Source organism: the organism of the source record quoted next, unplaced genomic scaffold (assembly GCF_019419815.1).
Source record: "Pyrus x bretschneideri cultivar Hongxiangsu unplaced genomic scaffold, Pyrus_bretschneideri_v1 Contig21, whole genome shotgun sequence".
Taxonomy (NCBI): domain Eukaryota; kingdom Viridiplantae; phylum Streptophyta; class Magnoliopsida; order Rosales; family Rosaceae; genus Pyrus; species Pyrus x bretschneideri.
In genome coordinates, this window is record NW_025999513.1 from 2,940,447 (window position 1) to 2,961,760 (window position 21,314).

General features: G+C 34.3%; 1 protein-coding gene across 4 annotated transcripts; it reads left to right on the forward strand.

The window, feature by feature from the left end:
* Positions 1-10,963: 10,963 nt before the first annotated feature.
* On the forward strand, positions 10,964-15,869 carry LOC103959245 (type IV inositol polyphosphate 5-phosphatase 7). 4 transcript variants are annotated; one of them, XM_048584277.1, is made up of 12 exons: positions 10,964-11,714; positions 11,845-11,932; positions 12,260-12,416; positions 12,517-12,621; positions 12,716-13,481; positions 13,574-13,767; positions 13,871-13,979; positions 14,080-14,228; positions 14,360-14,625; positions 15,159-15,235; positions 15,349-15,522; positions 15,632-15,869. In XM_048584277.1, exons 1-9 carry the CDS (start codon positions 11,685-11,687, stop codon positions 14,580-14,582), a joined length of 1,821 nt encoding a protein of 606 aa, XP_048440234.1. In that variant the 5' UTR covers positions 10,964-11,684; the 3' UTR covers positions 14,583-14,625; positions 15,159-15,235; positions 15,349-15,522; positions 15,632-15,869. The 4 variants fall into 4 exon arrangements, with proteins under 4 accessions (XP_048440234.1, XP_048440233.1, XP_018505897.2 ...); XM_048584276.1 differs by having other exon boundaries at positions 15,352-15,522; XM_018650381.2 differs by having other exon boundaries at positions 10,967-11,714; positions 15,153-15,235.
* Positions 15,870-21,314: the final 5,445 nt, after the last annotated feature.

The window sequence follows — 21,314 nt, forward strand, 5'->3', positions numbered from 1 at the left end:
TATATATATATATATATATATATATATATATATATATATTTTATCACAAGTGGTCTTTATGCTTTGACAAGCCTTCAGCTTAGTTTTTTTTATATTTCAAACTCATTAATTTCGTCTTTTATTTTGGAGAAGGCTATTAATTTTGTGTTTGTCATTAAATTCCGTTAAAATTTCTATTAATTTGCTTATGTGGCACATGTATGGAACGCCAACAACCAATCACATTACGCCACATAATTATGAAAAAATGCGAGTTTTTTCATTTAAGTTTGTGTAAATCTTGTTATTGTTATTTTTTTAATGTTATGTCAAAGTCCAATTTGGATTCACCCTTCATTCAAAGAGAAGGAGATAACAGAAAGGAAGGGGAAAATATGGGGGTGGGGCGGTGGGGTGATGGCTGGCCGCTGTGCTTTTTTTTTTTTTTTTTTTTCTTAATTGGTTTTCCAAATTTTAAATCTTTTAAAAATAATTGTTTATATAATACATGTGACGTAATTTGATTGGTCATTGTAGTCCCATGTTTGAAATGAAAAGATCAAACTGATGACTCCTTGAAAATTAAAACATCATTTGCAATAAAAACCTTTGTGTGTGTATATATTTCAATTTCATGGCCTAAACGCAGAGAGCCATCCCATCCATATACCAACCATTAGCTGGGCCAAATCATATTGAATGCTCATGTTAGGGAGCTTAATGGGACGACAAGACTAATGAAATGGTCAGAACCTAATGATTTGATACACATTTTGGACGAGGAAGAGATGACCGGCTATCACAAATGTCAATGTAATGCAAGTGGGTGCTTCAGCCAGCCAATTTATAATTTTATTCTACCGTACGATTGAACTATATATCTCTTCGCATTTATGTTCAGATTTACTCAACATTATTAATACTAATGGATTGGTCCAATTCGGATATACTATTTTGAGTTTGAGGCTTAAACAGTTAAACTGAATGCGATGTTTCTTTGGCTTGGTGTGCAATTTTAAGCTTAAGTTAAAATCGCACGCTAACCAAGTCAAATCGTATATATCCAATCGTATTAACTTGTTATTTTGTGTCAAAGTAATGTATTATACTTATTTACTTCTAAAAAATTAGTAGCGCTTCGAACCCTATATTTATAAAGGAAAAACTCAAGCTTGCTTAATGGGAGAGGTGCTCGATCTAAAAGAGTTCCATAATTATGAATCAATTAGAGTATTACAGGTGAAATAGTAGATAGAAGAGAGTTTTTACTTTAATGAGTTATTGAATTATTCTGTAAAAAAAATATTAGGATGTCTGAATTTTTTTTCCCCTTTGCTTTTCGAATTTAGTAAAAAAATTAAATGGCACCGTAACAAGTGTACATAGTTGTCGTCTCTAATATTCTTTTGTATGTAAGGTCTAGAAATCAAGTATGTAATGATGTACTTGGTTGTCAATTACAGCCAAGTCCCCCACTGATCGAAATTAGCATGCACACATTATGAATTATGATGAATGATCAGTGTCACACTAATTATAGACAGTATAATTCCAGAAAATGATTTTATTAGATTAGGTCAAATGATTTCTTTCTATTCAAAACCCTAAAAACAGTGGTCCTGATATATATATTTATGTAGTCTGGACCATGCCCTAGTTTTTGACATAAATCTCGTGAAAGGTATATATTACCAATCAGGAAACAGTTACAGAAATAATGAACAATCGGATCTGGGAATGTACAAAAGGAAACTCTGGAAAACTGGGGGAGAGAGAGAAAAAAGAACAATATCGCAAAGATAGTCCAGAATAACTATCCAATTATTCATGGACGTGAAGTAAAAATAGCCAGAAGAAACTTCATGTTTCCATGAATATAGTTAAGAGTAAAACTAATAAGTAAAGAAAACACCAACAGAAAGTTCAGATATTCCACCATGTACACCAATTCTTATGTATGATTAATATAAACCTTTTATGAGATTTACGTGCACACATTATGAGGATTATGAATCTGAGTTCATACAGAATTTAAGTGAAATAGTTTGTGTACTGCAATAAGAAAATGATTAATTCTTTATGATGGATCCCACATTTTGTGGGTGAGAGAGCCTGACTTAATGCACTACACGTATACGTATTTCTCCTCGATTGATTTACTTTTAAAAATACTAACATTCTTAAGGAATATTTTTGCTCACCACACTTAAGGTGCTCCCGGCCATCCTCTTGATTGTTGTCAAAATATTAAATTTTGAGATTTTTGCAATAGATGGATTAAATCAAACTCATCAAATATTACTCAATGAGATAGAAAGCCTCACCACCACCTAAGGGTGATAAGCAAAAATGCACTCCCGTCCCTATACAGGCATGACTGGCTTGTAAGCAACCATCCTATAATTAAATATCCCATTTTGATTCTCATATATCATATCTCCTTCAAAATAAAAGAAAATACATACATACATACACATATACATATATATATATATATATGTGGAGAGGGATTTGTTCTTAATATAAATAGACATGGATCTCAGACACCATTTTTTACATTACTTTTGATATTTCAACGATTCAAACCGTCTATCTTTTAAGTCTTTTGTCGAAGATCATGCTACCAAAAAACACCAAAATTTGAAACATATGAATGTTAGATTATGGGTTTATGATTTCTTTGTATAACCGTATTCGTATATTTTCTTTACTACAAATGAAAGTCTTAATAATTTCGGATTTGTTTAATTTTTTGTAAAAATAGTCTATGAATGATGTTCTAAAACATAAACGATGCGAATTGTTAAAATATATTACATAGTGAGGCCCACAAAACGTGTGTAAAAAATTGTGTAAAAAAATGATGACACGCACCCCATACCAGTATAAATTCCTTTAATCAGGGATAAAAACGTATGCGAGGTCTACATCTGATGGTTATATATAATATTTGGTACAAACACAGAGGTAAAATGAACTTTGTTTCTGTGATGAGAGAATCTGCCAAAGATAATGACATGTGAGAAAGCTTTGTCACATTTTGAAAACAAAGAACAAAACCATGTCTTTAAAACGGATACAAATGTCATGAAAGAAAAAGACTGAAGAGGAATGGGCCAAAAGAAAGGCAATGAAGAATCTTGGAAAAAAAAATCAATTGCTGCATACCTTTGACTGCCTCGTAAATCTGCATTATTTGGCCTTAAGATTCAAGGGCATGGCAAAGAGGGTGATTTGGGAAACAAAAAAGAAAAAGCAGGCTGCAGCAGTACTAAATATTCCCTCGAGTTTCTTTATGTTTTATTGACCTATTTTTGCATGAACCTGATTTTATTGGGAGAGTAAATTGTAGTTATAGTTCTTTAACTTTAAATCAATTGACGTAATGGTCCTTCAACTAAAAATCTATTACTATTAGTCTATCAACTCATCAAAACGTGCAGCTATGGTTCCTCAACTAAAAATTCATTACTATTGGTCCCTCAACTTTAATTCAACTAGAGAAATGGTTCCCTTAACTTTAACTCAATTGTAGTAATAATCATTCCAACATAACCGTTTTGACAAAAATTTTGACGTAATTGACGAAAAGAACCATAATTACACATTTTGATAAGTTGATGGACCCTAATTATATAAATGGTTATTTCAACATAACTTATTTTGACAAAATTTTGACGAAATTAATGAAAAGGACTATAGCCACACATTTTGATAAGTTGAGGGATCAATGGTAATAGATTTTTAGTTGAGAGACCATTGTTCTAATTTGATTAAAGTTAAGGGATCATTACTATAATTTACTCTTACTGAAATAATGCAATGCAAATCTCCTCTCATAGTCATAGTCATACAATTTTGCGGACATCTATCCCCTTTAATATTTACTCTTCAGAAGACAGGTAATCATAATGTTATGTCCATTTTTAATCAGGTAGAAAGCTTCAAGGTTAATTTTATAACCATTTTGTTTTGACTAAGTTTTAATTGTGTCTAATTTAATCTGCATTTTTTGTTACGTGTGAATGATTGTCAACCATTGTGAGCGTATTGTCGATTTCATGACGAATTTGAACACATCAATGATAATTGGGGATTCTTCCTTAAATAGAAATGCTTTTCACTTGTCAAGCATATAACATCAGAGTGAATGGAGCTAATTGAAATATAATCAATTCATCACTTATTTTTCTCAGCAGTTGCTTTCAGTGGAACTATGAAAGGGATTTGCCAAGGGTCTATGGCCACTTCCTTTGCTCTCATAGACAATGAGTGGGACTAAGATGCAATCAACTCCCAGATACCATTCTTTTTATTCAGAATCATGGATTCATAGTGCCTCGTCTGAATCCATGAACGTGGTGCTCCCTTGATACCACTTCACGAACTTCTTGTGTTCTATATAAGCATCGATCAACATTTTGATTTTAAGGTGTAGAGTGGGACCTTTTCTGTTGCAATTTGGATGTCATATACAACATATTTTCCTTCGTTTATCATCTTGACAACCAGCAAAAACAAAGAAAAATTGGGCAAACTAATCAGAAATTAAATCATGGTTGTCAAAATGATGGGAAAAAAATTGCTAAAACAATAAATAAAATATCATAAAATTACAAAAATGCCCTTCACATATATCGAGACATCAATAGCTTATGGTTATGGCGTCGGTAGATCATCACTATAGAATATAACACATGTATGCCTTCCGTGGTGGGGAATGACTACAATAATTACATGTAATTTAGTACAATCACAGTCCGATGGTTAGATGTAATTCACGTGAATATATGTATTTGATCAAATCACCATCTAACTGTTGAGATGACAATTACATTAAATACATGGAAGTATTGTAGCCAAATACCAATATACAGATCCTTATTATCAAATTCACAAAATTGAAAAGTTTCTTGACCATTTCAATTCATGAACATCAAAGTGCTCATTGCAAATACGGAAATTTTATTTGAACCCATATAACTTTTCGTTGTATTGCACTTATTAGATGGGAAATTTGGAAAATTAGCTAAAATTTGGACCATGATAGAATTTTAACCACCATTATAAATTTGGACCATGATCAAACAACTTTCAAGTAAATATGATATAAAAAACCACGAAAGCTTTTAGATGGCCTCCCAACCATGGAAAACATATAGTTTTGTAATAATTTTAGTTAAGAAAGGTATTGCAGTATTTTTCATGTCATATTTTGATTATAATTATGAAAAGTTATGATGGTTATTCATGGTCCAAATTTTAGTTAATTTTCCAATTTCCCTTTTTAGATGGCTAAATAGTTTTTTCTTTCATTGATTTGTTTTTTGAGATTTTTCACGGTACCCTAGAATATAGGATACTCAAGATGTTTTAGTCATTAAATATTTGTTTAAAATATAAAATGAAGATCTAACAGTTAGAAAACTCAAAGTATCCTACACTACAGAGAATCATAGAACTTTTGTTGTGTTGTGGCCTGTATTTAACCAAGAGGTGCGGCATGGAGAGGAAGAGAGTGGAGAATAGGCTTGAGAATTGTGTATTAATTTCTCAATCATTGTACCTTTATTTATAGTAATAAGGAGGAAAGAAATTTGCTATCCGAGGAATACAAAGTCTATTAGGAAAGATCTTCTAGATCTCAAAGGATTCCTAATCTATCTCTCCATAGGATTTACACAATCACAATATGTATTAATAGAACATATGTGTTGTGTTTTTTATTTTTATTTTTTTTATGGGGTCCTAAAAATGAAGGATTTTGATCGGATTATCATATTACATTGACGGTTAAGCCCAGAGACAGATCCATTCATGGATTTGGGTGATCCCGAGACCACCCGTAACTCTGAAGAAGCGCTTGTGAGGACCTCTGAGGATCACCCAATGGTCTGGGCATGTGATGGAAGAGAGAAGACCACCATGATTGTGTAACATAAGCTTTGAATTAAGAAGAAAGATTTAATTTCAGACGAAGAGGAATACAGAGAAGACTACCATGGCTATACTGCTCTTGGACCTTAGTTCCAACAAAGAAGAAAGACTTTCTCTTTCCACTTCCCATGTGACGAACTCCCCATTTTTCTTTTTCTTTTTTAATTGTTATCCATTCAGATTGTGTTACTTATCATTTAATTAATAAAGGAATGGTGTAATATTCAACCAATATTTTTTATACCATATGTTTGATACCGTTATTTATTTAATTTTTTTTAAATTCACTATAAATTCATACGTCCTCTGAATACTATTTCGTAAAGTACTACGAACTCGTAATCACTTGAAGTTTCATCTCATAGTGTCAAATTCATTAAAATATTAAACCAAAATTTATGAGATTGTTGCATGTTGTATATTAAATAATAAAACTAGTTTACCAAGGCCTCTACTTAAGCGCATAAACGCTAAGCCCCAGTTCGTCACCTAACTAACGTCTACTGTATCATGATTACGACTTCCCAATATTAGAATGCTAAATCCACTACCGACTGAGTTCACAGACTATCATCTTATCTAAAGGAGGTCCCTGTCAAATGAGTTTCCAACAAATACTAGCATTGAAGTTGAGATAGTAGTGGAAGAAAGCTTTTAGAATGAGAGAATTTTTTCATTATTAATTTTTTTAGTTTTAAGCAATTGATATTTTTCTATAAATAAAAGAGAAATTAATTTTGTTGTGGTTTGAAATAAATACTCATGATTTAGTAATTATCTTTTTTTGCTCATTTATTTATAAAAGGTTAAAATTGTATTTTAAAGAATTTTAGTTGATAATGAAGTTGGCTTAATAAATAATATAAACATATACAAGTAAATAACTATTGCATCATTTATTTGCACACAAGCAACCAAATGTATGGACAAAAAGACATTGTATACTAGCTAGCATCCTTTTCTCTTCTTGTAATGGCGCATATTTGATGAGTATGCATTTCCAAATTTCCCTTTTCATAACGCCCTCATTGAATCAAAACAATATGATTTTTGTTAGATACCATTTCATGAGATTCTTCGTGAATCGTCAAGGTTGTCAAAGTGTACAAGAATGGAGTATGTTTGGAATTCTAGTAGGGTCACTTGTCAAGTTTTTGTTTTTCCCTTTAGATATCGGTCAATTGCAAAGGATGGCCCCATTGCTCTTTGTCTTTGATACAATCCTTCTCACTTTCACAAATTTCTTTGCACTATTCAATATTCACTTTGTTCTCGTTATTGCTTCAAATCATTTCATAAGACCCACATTAGCCTAAGCAAACCAAAAACAATAACAATGTCGTCCTAACTTGCATACAAAAGCAAAAGCACATAATTCACCAAACACAACACTTCATCAAGATTAATGATTTAATGCTGATTAGATAATTAACCTTGATGAAAAAAATGGAAGTCCACTCATTATTTCATGTTTTAAAACTTGGTACGGAGTGTATAATGGCGGAAACAGAAAATCTAGGTATTAAGGTTATTTTCTCTCAAAAGAAAAAAATATTGTCTAAACTTTTTTCGAATAATGCTACGTAGACATGCAAAAACTAATGGCACTCTTTATCAGAGTTGAGTTGAATTTGGTGGCACACTTTTGTTGCTGATATTAAGCATATTATTTATCACCAGCTTAAAACTTGCAAATTATTTTTGTCAAATGTCGAACTTGGAACGAGCATGAAGAAATTAACGATACTTCTTTATCTTTTGAGTTCTTCTGCCAGATCGGTCACCGATGAAAAAAATAGGATCACTTCTTATGGACTCGTTGAGAATGATTCTAATCTAGTTCATGGCCTACTAGAAGCAGATTCTTTAATTTTGATGATGTTGTAATTTCTTTCTCACCGCTACATGATGTAACAGTTCAACACTTGTTAAATGTGTATTTATTTTGATGATATACTCTGAGTTAGGATTGTACCAACTCTTTCGTTCACCCTCATATTATATCAGTGTGGCAGACAGTTAAAATTTTCTCTTTTTTATAAGCTTTTAGTGGTAGTTGTGTAACTTTATGTTTTCTCCGTAGGAACAAAAAAAGGGATAAACAATCCAACTTAAATTTCTTGAAAGGGTCATAACAAAAGTGCTCCAGTTTCTTCTCCCCACATTGAAAAAAGAGGTGTTCTCGAAGAAAATTGAGGTTTCACTATAAAATGAATTAGTTATATCGAAAGTAACCCAACTTACTTATGAACTCATACAAAAACTTTTCTCTCATCAATATAGGATTCCTTCTCAACAGTCCCTGTTAGAGTTGAAATCTTGAAAGGTTGTAGCTTAAAGCACACTATTATGGGACTTCAAAGGAGACAATGCATTTGTGTGCAAGTTCCAATCTTGCATATGTATTTGGGAATTGGGACCAAATTGTCATCATAAAAACTGAATTTAGTCAGTGGAGGCTAATGAAGTGATTAAGGATTACCCATCGAAACGTGGGTGGATGTGATTTTATACCATTGTGGTACCCCCAACAACAATTATTCCGCCGTTTCCTCACTAGATTTTGTCTTGTAACATTAAAAAGTAAGCCCCTCAACAATGGCTTAAGACCCAATTACAATCATGAGGATTTGCAACAACGAATACAAAATATAAGAGACAGTCTTGCTCTTTGCCTTTGGATGTTTATGGAGTCATGGGTACTAAGAGTTAAATAACCAATTAAGACTTCAAACTTTGAGAAGACCTTGTTTTTGTTCAAATACGGCTTTCAAACATGGTTCGTTGAATCCTCAAGAAGAGCTGGAGCTTGGCGTGGGCGGACGGGCACATCAAGCTAGAAGTCCACTTTGTGTGACCACATTTGCTCAAAATCCCTATTCATATACTACTTAATTGGTGTAGCCCTGTTAAATGTTTCTTAGGCACTTTAGACGTTTTCTACATCATTCTTAATGAATATCGTACTTTTAAAAAAACTATCTACGCTTTCTACTTCATTCTACTTCATTCTTATAGTTCCATTGTATCTCGAAATGGCAAGAGTGTACCAATTAGGGTTTGAATAAAAAATAAAAAAAACTAGAAACTAATAAATGGCATTTAATTTGATTAAATACAATAATGACGTTTATATTTTAAAAAATCATACATATGTAATAGTAAAATAGTAAAATATGCTAGAGGAGGGATCTCTTCAAAGTCTCTAATCAAAGAAGTCCTCGCTTATCACGTGCTCATGCGAGATCCAACAAAATGGGTCCTACGTTATGATGTTTCTCGTTTGCTAAATTTTCATGCGGTGATCATTTTTCAATTACATGTTGATATGTTTGGTGTAAAGATTCGTCGTGGATTTTATTGGTAACTTATTTCTTGTTTAAAGGAAATATAGGTTCAAGTTTGTTTTTCCTCGAAACGAAAATTTAAGGGTCTGTTTGATATTTTATTTGAAAATTTTTATCATTTCTCAAAATATTTCTTAAAAGCATTTCTTGAAAACAATTATCTTTAAGACTCAAAAACTTGATTGTTTTGTGATTTGCATTTTTTAAATCTTAAAACTTAAACTAGACAAAGAGATCTAAAAAGAGGAAGTCGCAGGAGAGGGAGAAAGAGGAGAGAGGAAGAAAGAAAGTAATAGATGATTGAAAGAAAGAGAAAGAAGATAGAGGATCGGATGAGAGAACGAAGAGAGCGGATTGAAGGAAAAAAGAAAAAGGTATAAAAAAGAGAGAGAGAGAGAGAGATAGATTTGGAGTGAGGGAGGAGGAGGGGGACAAAATAAAGGAATGAGTTTAAATTTAAAAACTCTAAAAACTCATTTTTTATGTTTTTAGAGAATATACTTTATTTTTGAGTTAGTATTGAGTTTAGTTTTTGAAAATAATCTTACTAAACAAGCTTTTAAGGCTTAAAACTTGAAAATTGTTTTTGAGTTTAAAAAGTTGAATTCAAGTAGAATATCAAACAGACCCTAATATTCTTAACTATACAGTAGAGTCTTCAACATTTATAAATCTAATAGTTATTAGGAAGCACATTTCATGTGGAAAGCTCCCCAATCAAATGTAAAAACCAAAGTGAAAAATATTGCTTAGAGAAACTCACCAACCTCTTCTAAAAAATTAAAAAGGGAACCCCAACATCCATTGTGGCACACAAAAAAGGGCACCCCCAACACCTTAGATTTGGGACACCCGCATATGTTTCCAAGGACACAGAACCTAGTTTGAGCTAATAAACCCCCAAAATTGGTCATCAACATTCTCCCAAACCAACATCCACAATCATTCCATATATAATAACATAGAGAATCACACATATGACAAATGCATATTGCTCCAAAAATTAAAGATTGGAACTTTAGAAATAAAAACCTATAGAGGACAAGAAATGAAGTTGTCGTGGAGATTTTATGCATTTGCTAAAGTTGAATGCCTCCAAAACCTCCAAAACGCAACAGTTTCACCAAAACAAAAAACCATGTAGTAGCTACCAATATCATCAATACAATATTTCTTCGAGAGCACTTAGTACTACAGTGTAATACTATTCATTTTTCACTTGTAAGTAAGAGGTCTTAGATTTGATTATCGTCAAATGTTGAATCATATTATTGTTAGGCCGTTGTGAGGCTAAGCACTTCTCTTCCCTTTAGTATAGATAATAGCATTTGATGAAAAGAAAAAATTGTTCAACCCCAAACATTCTTTGCGAGTGCGAGTGATCCTTTACCATAGTGGTGAAAATATGTTGAATTCTTACATGATGACGTGAGTTCGAATTTCGTCGGTGACTAATCTAACAAAATATTTCTTTTGACTAAAAAAAAAGGAAAAAAAAAAAAAATCTCTGCCAGCAAAAGAAGAAATAAAATAAAAAAATAAACAAATATAGTACTAGTACTTGTAACGACCACAGCAGATACATATATTAACACTGCTTTCTCTTTTTCCATCTTTAAACTGCTTTTACTTTGATGGGTAGACCAAATGGTGCAGAAGGATACAGCTCTCCCTCTCCCTCTAGTGCCTACTGTACATGTCTGGATCTCAAAACCTGCCCTTCACTTTGCTGACCGCGGGCAGCCATTCTTCTGCTGACCGGGTCGTTTCTGCTCACAAGTTTAAAACTAAACAACATGCCCGGTTCCCGTTCTGTTGGGCCTTCCTTGTGCTAATTGCTTGGGGTTAAATATTTCTCAATAGAATTAACTCTCTCTCACCACTCCTCACTCTCTCTCTCCCCCCATTCCTCACTCTCTCTCTTCCCCCATTGCTTTATACTGTTCAAGTTCGATACTTTGCTGTTGTTACCAAGAACGAGGCGCTTTGGTTCAAAGAGAGAGAGAGAAGGGGGCTCTCTTTTTCTTTCTTCCTCTCTCTCTGTCTGCCGCATTGTCTTGTTCTAAATTCAGAATCTCATCTCACTTCCACGCATTAAAGCGCTCTCTCTCTCTCTCTCTCTCTCTCTCTTCTCTCTCTCTCTCTCACCAGTCTTTGAGCCTTCATATTCTTCTGGGTTTTCCTTCTTTGAGCCTACACATCACCATTGAGTGCGTTTAATAGCGCAACTACACCAAAACAGTAAAACCCATTTATTATTGGCCAAAAATAAGAAAACCCATTTGCAGTTTCCTCTCTTTCTTCCAATATTTGCAGATTACTGGATTGTTTTTAGAGTTTTAGGATTAAAGGAGTAAACTTTTTTCATATTTGGGGAAGCAGAAAATAAACCCAGAAGCTGTATGAAGTAATAGTGAAACAATGAGAGTTGAGAATTCCAAGAAAAGCACGGTTTTTTTCTTCACTTTCTAATTCTGTTTAAAAAAAAAAAAAGCATTATTTTCCTGGATTATTTATGAATTTGTTTATGTTTTGATTTCTGGGAATTGTTTGTTGATTCTTTGTTTGTTGTTTGGTGAAGCTCTCATGGTCAAAGAAAATGGTCAGAAAGTGGTTCAATATCAAGAGCAAAAATGAGGACTTTCAGGCAGATGATGTTAACTATGGAGGTAGAAACCCGTCTTTTCCAATGGTTTTTCATACGATTGGTATTGCTATTATTATATAATTATTGGGGTTTTCTGGTGACATAATCTTAATCTAAGTACAGAAAATCGATTTAACTAATAGCTTTGGATAATTGGAGTTTTTGTCTCAGCAATGCCACTGTTCTGTTTTGTATTTCTATTCTGTTACTGCATAATTGTCCCATCTGTTTTGGCTTGTATATATGAAAATTTTTAATTCTTTGGCATTATTGACCTCTCTTCTGATTCATATTTTAATACTTCAACTTGGGGTTAAATACATTTAATTCCAATAATTTTGTTCTTCAGGAGGTGATCAGGTTGAATACAGGACTAGTTTCTCAGAGAGGGAACCGTGCACAATTAAGAAAAGCAAGACAGAAAAGTTTAGCAAGAACACAGAGCAAGTTCGTAGGCGAAAAATGAATCTCGATCATCCTCGAATCATAGATGTAGAGAACCATAGGTAAAATGTCTATATATCTTCTTTTACAATGTTGTTCTTATGAAGTATTTTGGATCTCTAATGTGTTGTTTACAAGTTTTTCTCTTTTGAATTGGGGCAGCATTTTTGTTGCTACATGGAATGTGGCCGGAAGATCTCCTCCGAGTAATCTGAAACTGGGTGATTGGCTTCACGCCTCACCTCCTGCGGATATTTATGTTCTTGGGTATGATTTCGCTGTTTTAATCTCATCTTCTTTCAGAACAAACTCTAATTATAGGCATGTTTCTCATATATACACCTATACTTCTCTCTTTCAGGTTTCAAGAGATAGTTCCTCTAAATGCTGGTAATGTTCTGGGCGCAGAAGACAATGGCCCAGCAAAGAAATGGTTGGCTCTCATTCGGAAGACCTTAAACAATCTTCCCGGGACCAGTGGGGGTGGTGGGTGCTATACACCATCTCCCATCCCACAGCCAATTGTAGAACTACATGCTGATTTTGAGGGATCAGCTAGGCAGAAGAACTCGTCTTTCTTCCAACGTCGATCATTTCAAGCAACCCACAGCTGGAGAACGGAGAATGACCCTTCTATCACACAACCTCGACTTGATCGAAGGTTCAGTGTTTGTGATCGAGTGATCTTTGGTCACAGGCAAAGCGACTATGGTCACAGGCAAAGCGACTACGGTCAGAGGCCAAGTGATTATGGTCAGAGGCCAAGTGATTGCGATCCCAATTTCAAATGGGGTAATAGGCCAAGTGACTATTCAAGACCGAGTGACTACTCAAGGCCAAGTGACTATTCTAGACCGAGTGACTATTCTAGATGGGCATCGTCTGATGATGATAATGGACCAGGCGATTCACCAAGTACTGTTTTATTCTCACCAATGTCCTACGGCGGATCTGCATCCAATGATGGATACAGAATGCCGGGGCATTCGAGGTATAACTTAGTTGCAAGCAAGCAAATGGTTGGCATATTTCTCACAGTATGGGTCAGGAGTGAACTGAGGGATTCTGTGAAAGACATGAAAGTATCATGTGTTGGAAGAGGATTAATGGGTTATCTTGGAAATAAGGTATTGAATCACTTAGTTATGGTTGTTTTGATTCTTTTCGATGTATTTTTCAATCGTAAATAACAAAGATAATTTTCTGTTTGGATTTTCAGGGATCCATTTCAGTGAGCATGTCTTTGCACGATACGACCTTTTGCTTTGTTTGTACTCATTTAACCTCTGGACAAAAGGAGGGTGATGAACTAAGAAGGAATTCTGATGTCATGGAGATCCTTCGGAAGACTAGATTTCCAAAAGTTAAGGGCTCTGGCGCGCTGAAATCCCCAGAAACAATCTTGGAGCATGAGTAATTGTTTACCTTATCTACCATTGATTGCATACTTTTGTTGTAGGCGTTCAGCTGCTGGTATATGCCACTTGTTCTAATTATGTTTTTTCTTGACTTCTAGTCGTGTTATTTGGCTTGGGGATTTAAATTATCGAATTTCCCTCTCTTACCGCTCTGCTAAAGCGTTAGTTGAGATGCAAAACTGGAGGGCCTTGTTAGAGAATGACCAGGCATGTTTCAATATACTTATCTATGTTTCTTCTCTGTTTTAAAATCCTTGCTTCCATTCTTACTACTTCATTAGGCAATTGACATTAGTTCTTGCAACAGTTACGGATAGAGCAGAAACGAGGTCGTGTTTTTGGGGGCTGGAATGAGGGGAAGATTTATTTTCCACCAACTTACAAGTATTCAACAAATTCAGACAGATATGCAGGGGATGATATGCACCCAAAGGAGAAACGTCGAACACCTGCTTGGTAAGACCATCTTCCCTACTTTACTGAGAATTATGGATGAATAAAATGGAAGATGAAGTGTACATTGAATAAAAATGGATTGATCATCCAAAATTTTGAATTGCTAATTTATTAACCTTTCATCTGTGAAGGTGTGATCGAATATTGTGGTATGGTGAAGGTCTCCAGCAATTATCGTATGTCCGTGGGGAATCTAGGTTCTCAGATCACAGACCAGTTTATGCCGTATTTTGGGCTGAGGTTGAATCAAGCCATAACCGGTTGAAGAAAAGCATGAGTTATTCTAGTTCTAGGGTAGAAGTTGAGGAGCTTCTTCCATATTCACATGGATATACCGAGCTAAACTTTTTCTGAAGGATGAGGGAACAGTGATGACCCACATCGGTCCTGCATTTAGGTATGCTCTCTTTCTGTTGTTTGTTCTGTCCGTGTCATGCCTGCAATACAAAATCACATGGTCATCTGAGTGTATGTCTCACTTGCAGGTTTTGTTTAGTTAAATAATTGAGTTGTTCCTAAGGTTCCCAATACCTATTAAATTAGGAATTCTTTTAAATTCCCTTGGATTCTTGACCCCACATCTAGCCGTTAAATTCAGCATTGTACATCATACACTGATGTACCCTAGAGATTTTAGTTGAACAAGTTCCAACTCTTCTCTTGGTATGGTTCCGCAATCAAATCAACCCTTTTTTCACTGTAGTTTCATTTCATGTGTCACTCTTTAGCATTTCTCCCGTCAGACGGTTCAATCCATAGATTTTGATCCTATTGGATATGCCTAAAATGAAAACTCATGCAATGAGAGGAATAATGCCTCTTTTAGTAAACCTGAAAGTGTCCAAATTTTTTAATCCTCTTGTTTTCTTCACAAGTATGGATATCTTGGTTATTTCTTGGTCTTATTTAGAATTTGGTCCCCAGTTGCAGTTGCAGGCGGGAATCACTTTGAAGAACATACTTGTAGGGTTGATAGAGACACTCCCTTAGCCCACAAACCGAAAAAGGTAACTCTTCTTTTCTTTTCTTTTCCTTTTTTAATTGACTTTTTTCTCTTGCTTTTTTCTGTACATCCTTGAAGGGTTAGTTTGTCTAATTTGACCATTTTACCTTCTCTTAGCAGGTGCTAATTTTGCAATTTTGGTCTGTTAACTCATACATGAACAGCAAATTGTACAGTAACTACAGTTGGTTTCATAACTTGGTAGCAGTAAAAAAATCAGTTTCAGCAGTCAGAAACAACACTCCATTATTTGGTCATCCAGTTAATAAGCACTTACCCCACATTAATTAGGTACTATAATTGTGTTAAAAAGTGTTTTTACTTCTGTGCTTACAGTAAATAATATTTAAATTTCCCTTGAGCTTTTACTTACGTAAAGTTATAAACTTTTGTCTTGCAGGATGAACTCAGCCAATCGGAACTCGCCAAGTGGAAAGTACAAGAAGACTTTTTTTTTTTAATTATTCGTGATTCTTTATTTGTTTAGGAATTAGGGATATATATATGATGACTGAATGAAAGTGAAAAGGCTAAAAATAATCATCTTCTTACATCCTTTTTGTTATTAAATGCAAAGAAAACAGAAAGAAAAACAATGGTGTTTTATGATTGAATTCCAAAAGCCTCCTGTTCTTCCAGACTTCCAGTCGTGGCAATTGATTTATCCTGAAAAAGTTACTGTGAGTGCTTTTACTTTTTAACTCTCTGGTGTTTAACAGACTGGGAAAGCTCGAGTCAGTTTTTACAGGTTTGGCAGGTAAAATAGACGAGCAGCCATGATTTTTGTTTTGTAGTGGGGGTTCATTCCACATCTGTCTTTACCAGTTTGCACTAAACTGTCATGATTACACCTCTGTAGCAAGGACCACTTGATAATCTTATTTTTAACTGCCAAAACTATAACGTGCATGCGTTTCATCTTCTACGCATGCATTTAAACCCCCACCCAAGAATCAAAAATGAAAAGAAAATTCTGTTAAAATGTGAAGATTGAAAAAGGAAAAATGTGGGTTTACAGGAAAATAATCGACTCTTAACATATGATGAGTTTTGTCTTCGTAAGTATATAAATTAGGGAGTGCATGTAGGTATATAGAAACTTTTCCTTTTATGATTTTAATTTAGTACATGTGTTAGTTTTCGATTTGTAATCTTTCTTAGTGGTAAAGAGTCAAATAATGCTCGTACTAAATATGTCTGAGTTAATTTTTGATGAATATTTATTTACTGAAGTGAGAACAGAAGCTAGCACAGAATAAAGGAAGTTTCAGGGGTTGATCGATATCTGGGTCTTGGTAATTATATATTTTACTGAAAAAGGTCGTGGTGCTTCCTGCTCAAGGAATTGACAAGCAAGCCAAAATTCACAGGCTTGGCCGTTTATGTCGAAAAGTCATGATTTAAAGATTCTTTGCTCTATCCATCACTACTTCTGTACATTGCTGCTCAGTGGCTGAAACGCAATAACCAGAAGCACCAAAACTAAACTAGCAGTAGCAGAACATGGTTTTTTTTTGGTCAAACCGTAAATTTGTTAGATTAGGACCGACGTGGTTCAAATCCAAGCTGTGATGCAAGGACAATCCTCCTTTCCACTACTATGATAGAGGGTCACTTGTGTTTGGCTTTCTATTTTTCAGGGGTCTCAAAATTGGAGCATTTTACTCCCTAAACTGGAAACCCGATTTAAATTTGTTCATCGAATTCAAATTTATTAGATTCTTAGTCTTGTAAATTTTATATAGCTAGAATCATTAGTCCGTTGCAAATTTTGTTAGTTTGTTAATGTGGCGTGGACGTAGAATCCAAAAAGGTGGACACACCAGATGACATAAGATTTTCTGTTGGAAATGGACAAACAAGTTATAGGTGTTCAATATAATTAAATCCCGATGGCGCTACTTTGTAGAACAAAGCAGGCACACCATAAGATTTGGGCAAACATGAGTAAATCTCAAGGCAAACAAACTCTTTGAAAGCGGATTCACCAAATCAAAGCTGATGTAAAATTCAAAACAGTAGGGTTTTAATATATTTGAAGTCGAATTGGAAATTTGGAAGAGACTATTACAAATCCACATTTAGCTATATACATCCATCATAAAGGAATTCCCATCTAAATTAATTGCCTTGGTAAACTGGTAGTTTTCCCTTGGTAGATTCTCCTTCTGCATTACCAAATTGAACTTTCATGGCTTTGCTGCATTTTACTTTACTCTCTGGATCGAGTTTTTTGTCGAACCCGTCGAATGCATCTGATGGTCTAGGCTTTCAAGGAGCAAAATGCAGTTAGGTATCTGCATCATTAAAATTTCAGGTTGCATCTGCATCATCAAAATTTCAGGTTGCATGTTAATGCAAGTTTAAAACCAGTCGTTTTGACGCATCTAACAAATAAGGAAAAGTGTAACATTTCAGCAAGTTGCTAAAAATGCATAATATGCAGGTGTCTATTACTAATCAGTCAAAAACAAATTTCTGTACCTAATTTCTTAATTATATATACTATTGGCTAGCAATAAATTTATATATAAGTTGCAGTAATGCTAAGTGAATCACATTATTTGTTTATCTCACGCCACTGTTGGAGGTGTTGTATTTCGTGGTAACAATAATTTTATTGATATAAATTATATTTGAAGGAATTAACTTATAAAATAGGTTAGACTACAAATAAGGGGATAAAAAACAGAAATCATTATTAACAATTTGGGGATTAATTATCTCAAAAAAAAATTTGGAGATTAATTAATTTCAAGATTTGAAATTCTGTTTGCATGAAGACCGAATTGGAATAGAGGAATAGAAGCAAAGTTAAGACAAGACTTAAGACGTACCCATACATGTAGACGTCTTTATCTTCTATGAGTTTCTGTTGAGGTTTAAGGATTGTTTGCAAAAGGATAATTACAGAGATTAGTTCAGCATTGCAGTGACGAAGGAATGCTGGTACCGGGAATTGAAGTGAAGAAACCAAATCTGCTGCTTATTCATCTTTCTATTTTGAATATGTAATAGACTGCTAAGATTAAAAAGAAAACTAACGAAAAAGGCTTGAAAATTTTAAGTTTTAACAATAAGAACAAAAGGGTAAAGTAAATAGTATCATGATTGATATTTTAGTGTAAAAATATAATTTTTTATTAAAGTACACAGTACCGGAGAGTTTTTCGTTACGGTTTCCAATATTAAAAGAAGCTGATAGGCAAGTATTGTGCCATTTGTCATAGCAGTTGATAATTTTAAGTGATGCCCATGCATTGCACGTGAGCTAGCTCAAGCGTGTCGAGCGTGTGAGTTTGTAACGGTCGTTTCCTTTACTCATGCTTTGCGTGTGTTCAAGCTGATGTAATAGAACCCAACGTGAAATCTAAAGAGCTATGTACTCTCCTTTTATGAGCTCATTGTCTTCATCCTCTCATTTTTTATTTTCTAGTAAACAAAACTAAGTAGCCTCCAAAATCAATGTAACAGCATGGCCTCAGAGGTTGGTCCGAATTGAATCAAGGGGCGTGAACTGTGAAGGATTGCTTTTGGATTTTCAACGAAGAACTCAATTTCAAGCAAGATCACCAGATCTGGAGCTAAGCTTCGAGCTCCAGCATTCACTGGAGTCAACTATGATTTCTAATACTCAAAATTGAGACTATATTGAAGTTTCATAATCTCTTGAAATTTGTAGAGGAAGGCTATGGACTTTCCTCAGATTCAGATGGTGAACTCATTAAGAAATAACAAATTGTTGCTCAAGATTTGATTGCTCGCGATGCTAGGGATCTTCGATTGATCCAAAGTTTAAGTAGGATGAAATCTTCCCCAACATTTGCAAATCAAGAGATGACCAAGGCTAGTTGGGACATGTTGAAGCAAGAAATAGAGGTGATTCTCAGGTTCGAGCAGTGAAAGTGCAAGGTATTAGAAGATATTTTAAATATGCTTAGATGAGAAATGGTGAAATGATATCCTCTTATTTGACTAGATTGTTTGATATGATTAACCAAATGAAGGTGTATGGTGAGGAGTGGTCAAACAAGAGAATAGTTGAGAAATTGTTAATTAGCCTTACTCCTAACTATGATTATATTGTCTTTGTGATTGAGGGGACTAAGAAACTAGATGAGATTAATCCTACTGAGGTTGTTGCTACTCTGAAATAATTTGACTAGAGATACTAAGACACGCTGAGGAGAGTGAAGTCACTGCAAAAACATTTAGTAGCTTGCATATAGCCTCTAGATATAGCTCACACAAAAATAGCTCCAAAGGAAAGAGGTTATGGAAGAACAAAGAGAAGAAAGGAGGTTTTAAGGTTAGTGATAGATTTGGTCCACTTGTGAAACATGGAGGAAATAAGGAGAATGCTAAGGAGTTGTGTAAATATTGTGATAAACTACAACATTTGTTGGTTCAAAGATAAACCAAAGCGTTACAGATGTAACAAATTGGGTCATATAGCAAAGAACTGTAATAGCAAGATGAAACAACTTGTTCATCATGCTAAGCATGTGGAAGAAGAGGCTTCAATGTTCTATGGTTGCCATTCCACTTAGTTTACGAAGAACAAGCTTAGTGTTTGGTACATAAACAGTGGATGTTGCAATCACATGACATCACAAAAATCCTTGTTGATCAATGTTGATAAGAATGTGACATTCAAATTGAAGATGGAAAATGGTGAGCTAGTACAAGCTACAGGACATGGAACCTTGGTGATTGAAACCAAGTATGGGACTAAATATATCAAGGAAGTCTGGATAGTACCTGGACTAGATGAAAATCTATTGAGTGTTAGACATATGGTACAACATGGATACTTTCTTGTCGCGCCTTGGACCTAGGGTCGGTGGCAAAATAAACTCCACACCCGGCGTGCAAATAAAAGTAAAAATAAAAACAAAAACAAACTTCTCTTATAAAAATAACTCCAAAATCCTTACAAGGTGTACAAAAATAATAAAAACTCTTAAATCCCTTGTCTAATACAACCTAAGCTCGTCTAGCACTTGTCTTGCTAAATAACTCATTTGAAAAAAATATAAAGGTGAAGGGTAAGCAATAACCACCATCGTCTATTGAGGAGAATATGTAATATGCAGTCAAGTGTGATGTTTTACCCACACTAGAAAATATGATTAATAATATCAAATCTCTATAGCATAGTGCCATACCACATCATCCCTTTACATGTTATTATATTCTTCAGTCAAATGTAACTCACCACGTGATCTCTAATGACCATTGTCGCCCTAATGTTTCCGTTTTGAATTTACATTTATTCATCGCGCTAATGCAACACTAAAGCTGTCATGCTCCATGAACAACCTCAGATAAATCCACATATCACCATATATTCTCATCAAAGCATTTACAGCAAAATCATACACGCTTGACTTGAAATAGATAGATATTTAAAATAGATAAATCACATGATATCTCATGATTTTCATAAATCAGAAAATAAAAATGTTTTGAAACACATTACATAAACCACTCACCTCGATCGATAGCTAAAACATTTGCAAGACAAGCCTACTAATAATTTTCCACATAATCAACTCACTAACCCTAAATTCTCTTTCCTTTCTCCCCCTCTATAAACTATATATATATTCATGCATGCAAAACTACTACAACAAATGCATGCAACGCGAGAAGTTGTAAAGAGATGGTATGAATAAAATTTGAAGTGGTGATGCTATTTATAGGAGACATAGGTCGGCCATGTTGGTGAATATGCACTTGAGGTGTCGAATGGCTGGAGCAAAGACATGAAGACATGACACTTAGGAAGGGAGGTAGAGCTGGACATAATTTGTAAGCAGGATGTGTCTAAATGCATGCAAATAAGATGGGGAAATTTACACGCACTTAAATTAAATGGATTACTACATATTTGGAATGAGATCAAATTAAGTTATATAAGTGTTATGTAAAACGTTAGTTATCAAGATAACACGTCAAGGAATGACAGTGTGGCTAATACATGTGTTTAAAATATCACAAAACTTTTTAATTAGAACTCCAAAGTAAATAAATATAATTTAAAATACGCGATTTCACATTTCTGTTATGTGGTTATGTTG

Bases quoted from the DNA above. Each gene is read 5' to 3' on its own strand.
- LOC103959245 (XM_048584277.1), top strand. From the start codon at position 11,685: ATGAGAGTTGAGAATTCCAAGAAAAGCACG. The intron at 13,768-13,870 runs GTAATTGTTTAC...CTTGACTTCTAG, and splicing joins GAAACAATCTTGGAGCATGA to TCGTGTTATTTGGCTTGGGG. The intron at 13,980-14,079 runs GCATGTTTCAAT...TTCTTGCAACAG, and splicing joins CCTTGTTAGAGAATGACCAG to TTACGGATAGAGCAGAAACG.